At 42.0% G+C, this 6,512-nt stretch overlaps 1 protein-coding gene across 1 annotated transcript in view; it reads right to left on the reverse strand.

Moving 5' to 3' along the window:
- Positions 1–6,512, reverse strand: part of MYO5B (myosin VB) — a 532,192-nt gene that overhangs the window by 105,215 nt on the left and 420,465 nt on the right. The window contains exons 20-21 of the mRNA XM_027868890.1: positions 4,395–4,551; positions 2,352–2,591 (exon numbers count right to left, since the gene is read on the reverse strand). Coding sequence (XP_027724691.1) covers positions 2,352–2,591; positions 4,395–4,551 — 397 coding nt within the window. The remainder of the gene's footprint in view (positions 1–2,351; positions 2,592–4,394; positions 4,552–6,512) is intronic.

Here is a 6,512-nt window from a genome sequence, read left to right on the forward strand (position 1 = left end):
GGACATTAGCTGAGCAAAGGAGGAGATGCATTTGCTGTAGCTGGCTTTTAAGGGCCAGACCTGTAGAGCTTTCAGAACCCATGAGGCAATGGAACCTGATGTTCCACAATTACACTGTGCTGCAGGGTGAATAGCTAATGTCTCTAACACTCAGCTAGCTTGGCTGGCCAACCTGTTACATGTGGCTCCAGGTGAACTTTACCATGGAGACGTTGGTCTCTCTCTTGGGATGGGACTCCCCAAAAGCTTGACTTTGTAAACCTCTTCCTTCTTTTCCTTTCCAGACTAGACTCTTTATACCTTTCTTCTCATCATCTAGCTGTGCATACCTGCTATGTTCTCATAGTCCCCACCAACACTATAGCTGCCTCCTCCCATCTTTCTCCACCATGGAAGAAGCCTTAAAAAGGCCATGGTTGGAATGTACATTTCTTTTTTTTTTCTTTCTTTCTTTTTTTCTTTTTGGCTAGGCAATGGGGTTAAGTGACTTGCCCAGGGTCACACAGCTAGTAAGTGTTATGTGTCTGAGACTGGATTTGAATTCAGGTCCTCCTGAATCCAGGGCCGGTGCTCTATCCATGCGCCACCTAGCTACCCCTGGAATGTACATTTAAACAGAACAGTTTGTAAATAGATCTAGAAAGACAAAAACATGGCCTCAACCTTAGCACTCTGCTGCCACTTGGGCATCTATGAGATACTAGGGCAGTCTGTCTACATATGAATTGGAATAGCCAATCCCTTGCCTCAACGGGGTATCATGAACATCTAGAACAGGAGGAGGTTCGTTGTGGTCCTCATAGATGTTGATGATCTTCACTCCCAATTCCTTCCCCCATAAGAGATATCTCCTTTTTGTTTCCCCTTTCCTCTCTCTTCATACCTCTTCTCCTCTCCACTTCCTTTGAATAGACTGGAGTCCTTCAGAAGATCCTGCAGGAACACAGTGTTGTTGCCACCTTTGTCTTGGATTACTGGCTGTATGAACTAATTAAGCTTAAGTCTAACTCCCAACTTTAGTAGACTGCCTTTGGAATGCTTGTGAGTGACTACCACATAGAAAAAGACACACAAAAATTTGTGTTCAGTGATGAGAAACTCAACACTTTCCTCAGTTTATATTCCTCTACTAGGCTAGTTCAATTTCAATTTAATTCAACAAACATGTATTGAATGTTTGCTCTAAGGAAGGCACTGACCTAAATATGGAAAGAGTGCCAAGCCTGGAGTCAGGAAGACTCATTTTTGTGAGTTCAAATCCAGCATCAGACACTTGATAGTTGCGTGACCTTGGGCAAGTCACTTAACCCTGTTTGCTTCAGTTTCCTCCTCTGTAAAATGAACTGGAGAAGGAAATGGCAAACTGCTCCAGAATCTTTGCCAAGAAAACCCAAAATGGGTCATGAAGAATAGGACACAACTGAAAAATGACCTAACAACAAAACAAGATATTTCTTACTGATGCTGTAACCTGCATATACATTGTGAACTCCAAGAAAGAAAGGGCTTTTCTAAGTAATTGTTAGTGTACTGTGCCTAACAAAACAATAATCATTTCCTCATGCCTAGCAAAGAGGAAGACTAGGATTTATGCTAAAGTAGGGCAAGAGTAAGCAGGTATATGAAGAGAGAGAGAGAGAGCGAGCATTGTCTCTACAAGTAGACTGCAAGCTTTATGAGGGCAAAGATTGGGTCTTACGCTTGTTTGTATCTATCACAAGACCTTCAACATGGAAAGAGCTTAATTCATTTAAGTTCATTTGACTGATTGGTTGCTTAAGGCAGGAGAAGGGAAAAGCTTTAAAGTCCGACTGAGATAAAACTTTAGATTCTTGAATTAATTTCTTCTTGAAGTCACTCAGTACCCTGAGATTAATCCTTTTGTCTTTGTTTTCCCATTACCTAGAACATAGTGTCTGGTGTCACTCAATCAGAAAATAAGCGTTTATTAAGCACTTACTATGTTGCCAGGAATTGTGTTAACAACTGGGGAGAGGGGGTACAAAAGACAAAAGTCAAATGGTCTCTGCCTTCAACAGACTCTGCTGGGATCTACAGCAGAAGAGGGAAATCTATTAACCTTTCCCCCTTTACCATGTAGCTTTTATTGAAGACCCATTATTCTTCTCCAGCTATCTCCTTCAACATATCCAGATCTGGGGCAGTTAGGTGGCACAATAGATAGAGCACCAGCCCTGGAGTCAGAAGGACCTGAGTTCAAATCTGGCCTCAGACATTTACAAGCTGTGTGACCCTGAGCAAGTCACTTAACCCTGATTGCCTCCCCACAAAAAAACAAAAAAATCTAGAGCCCTAGAAAGTCTGCTGATGGTGCCCAGGGCAGGACTGACCTGATCATCAATCTTTCTCTGCAGCTGAACCACTTTGTTCTCCATGCCCACGTTCAATCGCTTCAGGTGCTCAGCAGAGCGGGCTTCAATCTTGAGAGCCTTCAGCTCCCGCCTGGCCTTCAGGCGCCTGAAGGCACACTGGATGACAATGGCTGCCCTCCGAAACTGCAAAAATCTCTTCCTGGCCATCCAACCCCTGGCATTTTTCTGGATCCTGGTGGCCTTGTGTTCCAGTAGGATCTGGTGAGAGACAAACAAAACCTCAGATGTGTTGCTGGGATTTCTCAGTCAAGATAAAAGGAAAGACAATGGATGGGGAAAAGAGCCAAATTTCTAACATTAAAGAGATTTCAGGTTCTGGATTTCAGCCAGGTTGGGGAAGCTCTGGGAAGTGGGAGAGAGTTTCCTTGCTAAATTACACCCCATTTTCAGTCTCCTCTCTTTAATTTTAAGAGTTTAGTAGTTGCCCAACCCATAGACGAGTTTCAACAATGTCAAGAAAGCTGCCGGAGGTCTCTGTTTTCTTAAAAAAAGAATCAAAGAATCACAAAGTGATTGCCTGACATCTCCTAAGAGAGCACCTAACCCTGTACTCCTATTTATTTATTTTTTTAGATTTTTTTTATTAGACAATTTATTTAGTTTTAGTTTTCAACATTCACTTCCATAAGATTTTGAGTTTTTAATTTTCTCCCCTGCTCCCATTTACATATTAGAAAAATGAAGGCAAGAAAGGTGAAAAATTACCTAAATGGTGGCAGGGAGGGAAGTAGAATCCAGCCCTCCTGACTCTTAAGTCATATTCTACTACTACCGTGCACTGGCTCCCCCACTCAGGGGCAACCTCAAACCTTTCCCTCACCCCTAGAAATAAAACAGTGTCACTTTGTCTACTGAGTATTCTGAATCCCTCTTTGCTGCCTATATAACTTTTGCTACACATATACTTTCCCTTTCCAGATAGTATACACCGAGGATCCAGCGTGCCTTCTCGCTCATTCTCTTACTCTCTCCTCTGGGGTAGGCTCAGAGCAGAAGACATCTATGAATATGTGTTTGGTGGTTTACTAGTTCCCTTGACCTTTACTAGAGCTATTCATGATGGCCACCTACCAGGTGGTTAGTACTACCTGCCAAACTCTGCGCCCTCCCGACCTCATTCCCTCAAGATATCATATGGGATTGTCAACAATCCCCAGGACTCTGTCCGTAGAAAGTCCTCTGGGTGGCTTAGCATCCAAGGCACAAGAATCCCTCTAGGCTGCTTGTGATGGGGAGAGGGGAGGAGAAGGATTTATCCAGCATTGCCTTATCCCAATTTTTACTACATTTAACAAACATTTTGGTTTTCTCTCTCATTTTATTTAGAATTAATCCTGAACTTTTTACATGAGAGATTCATATCAGCTAGGTGGCATAGTGGATAGAATTCTGGGTCTAAAGACCTGAAGACTTGAGTTCAAATAGACACTTACTAGCTGTGTAACTCTGGGCAAGTCATTTAAACTGTCTGCCTCAGTTTCCTCAACTGTAAAATGGGGATAATAACAGCACCTACCATCTTAGGTTGTTGTGAGGACGATATGAGATAATAATTGTAAAGCACTTAATCAAGTGCCTGGTAATATGTTGTTGTTTGCATTAGGTTGCTTTTCAGTCATATAGACTTTTTGTGACCCCATTTGGGGTTTTCTTGGCAAAGACACTGGAGTGGTTTCCCATTTCTGTTTCCAGACCATTTTATAGATAAGGAACTGAGGCAAACAAGGTTAAGTGACTTGTCCAGGTTCACACAGCTAGTAAGTGTCTGAGACTGGATTAGAACTCAGGTCTCCCTGACTCCAGACGCAGCACTTTATCCATTATGCCATCTGGCTGCTGCCCAGTACATAGTAGGCTCTTAATAATTAAATTCCACCACAGAAATGTATGTAATTATTCTGTGGTCCTCTCTCAAGTTTCTCCCACTCCATCCTTCCAGCATTTGGTGGGGGTAAGAGGGTAAGGGTAGAGGTTAGAGGGAGGAAGAGGTCTATTTAGTACCTGGCGGTAGGCTCTCCGTACAAACATGCCTCGGGTAAAGGCCTGGATAGTGATAGTAGCCTTATAGGTCCTTCTATAGGCTTGCCGGACCCTCTGCATCCGATACTGTTTCTGGATGACAATGGCTGCTTTGGTTTTCCGCAGGTGCTCAGCCAACCTGTAGAGCCAAGATGGATGGGCAGCATCAGAGAGATCCCTCACCTCATTTGAGTTCCCTAAGATATATTGCATGAGGAAGTCCTTTCTTTCCTAGGAAGCTTCCCCAAATCCACTTGACACTGTCATTGACTATAGCAAGGTTCTCAATGCTCTCTTTAATTCTGTATAGCTTCATTAGTTACTTTGGTTGTATCAATCGACCAACAACTATTAAGTGCCTACTATGTGTTAGGCTAAGAATTCAAAGGAAAAAATAATGAACCAGTTTCTGTTCTTAAGGAGGTTACGTTCCATTGGGAGAAACTGTATATACACATATAAATATATAAAGAATATAAGAAAAAGTAAATTCAAGGTAATATTGGGGAGGGGACCCAAGATGAGGCATTAGCATTTGGAGGTATCAGGACAGGCCATATGAAGATCAGATCAGTGGCTCAATTCCTTGAACTGAGCTTTATATATTTATCCCTTCTACCTTCTCTTGTAATTTTGCCTTTTCATAGCATTTGTCATGGTACATGATCAGTAGGTGTTTCAGTTGTATCTAACTCTTTGCGACCCCATTTGGGGTTTTCTGGAGTGGTTGGCCATTTCCTTCTCCAGTTCATTTTACAGATGAGGAAACTGAGGCAAACAGGATTAAGTGACTTGTCCAGGGACACACAGCTAGTAAGTGTCTGAGGCCAGATTTGAACTCACAAAGATGAGTCTTCCTGACGCTAGGTCTGGCACTCTATCCATTGTGCCACCTAGCTGCCCAACCAAAGGCAGAGCCATATTCAGGTAGTATGGGGCACTAGAAAGAATAATGGACTTGGAGTCAGTAGACATAGATTCAAAGCTCAGCTCTGAGCACTTACTATCCGTGGGAGTGCTGGCAAGTCACTTGACCTCAGTTTCTTTGTCTGTAAGATGGGGACAAATCATACTTGTATTATCTATTTACTTTACCCTCAAATATTACAGAAATATGAATTACTAAAATTTCCTTTCATATTCCTTCTGTACCTGTCTTCATAGTGCTCAGAACAATACTGTGCACATATAGTAGTTACCCAGTCTCTTTTGACTACTTGGCAGAGAATGTGGGTGAAATTTCCAAGTGCTTATCCCAGATAAGATATCCTTTAGTTTCACAAATCAAAGAGGAAAGTGATGCAATGGGATAGTAGTACTATCCAGAGAGGGTTTCTCAACCACTTGACATAAAAAAAACAAATATCAGCATGTTTGGTTTATTCTCAGTTCTGTAAAGGGCTTAAGGTTATACATGAGGGAAGTTAGAAGTAAGCCCTGAATTTTATTTCAAATCAAGCCTGAATTAGGCTTGTAACTCAACAGAGGATTCCTTCTTGCTCTCTGAAGTCAAAGACAGGGAGGGAAGGAGAGGGCAAGAAAGATAGAGACAGGAGAGGGAGGGTAAGAGAGAAAGGGGGAGAGCAGAAAAGAGGGAAGGGGAGAGAATGGGGGGGAGAGAGAGAGGGAAAGAGAAAAGAAAAAGAGAGACAGAGAGAGAGAGAGAGATGGGCAATACTCTAATTGATTATTATTGCTTCTTGAAGTAAATCCCTATTCAAAAGGTAATTGCTCTAGAATCAATGCCCTCCAAATGTTTACTTTGGGGAAAGACCTAAGAAAGAGCAAAGCATTCCATATAGAGACCCCTTTCCCCTACTCTCAGGTTACTACTGTTATTGTACTACAATGACCTAATGATACTAGTTAGAAGAAGAAATTTATTTTTTCTTAAGATAATTTATCTGTATAATACAAAAAGCACTGACTAGGAATCAAGAAACCTGGGGTCAAATACTGGCCCTGCTATTATCTAGCTGTACAACACTATATAAGTCCTTTTAACTCACTGGGCCTCAGTTTCCTCTAAATTACAGGGTTTAGACCCAGTGACCTTCAAGGTCCCTTCTAACATCGTATGATATGGCAAAGTTTGGAATA

This window comes from Vombatus ursinus, unplaced genomic scaffold (assembly GCF_900497805.2).
Source record: "Vombatus ursinus unplaced genomic scaffold, bare-nosed wombat genome assembly UNPS02014791.1, whole genome shotgun sequence".
In the NCBI taxonomy this organism is placed as follows: domain Eukaryota; kingdom Metazoa; phylum Chordata; class Mammalia; order Diprotodontia; family Vombatidae; genus Vombatus; species Vombatus ursinus.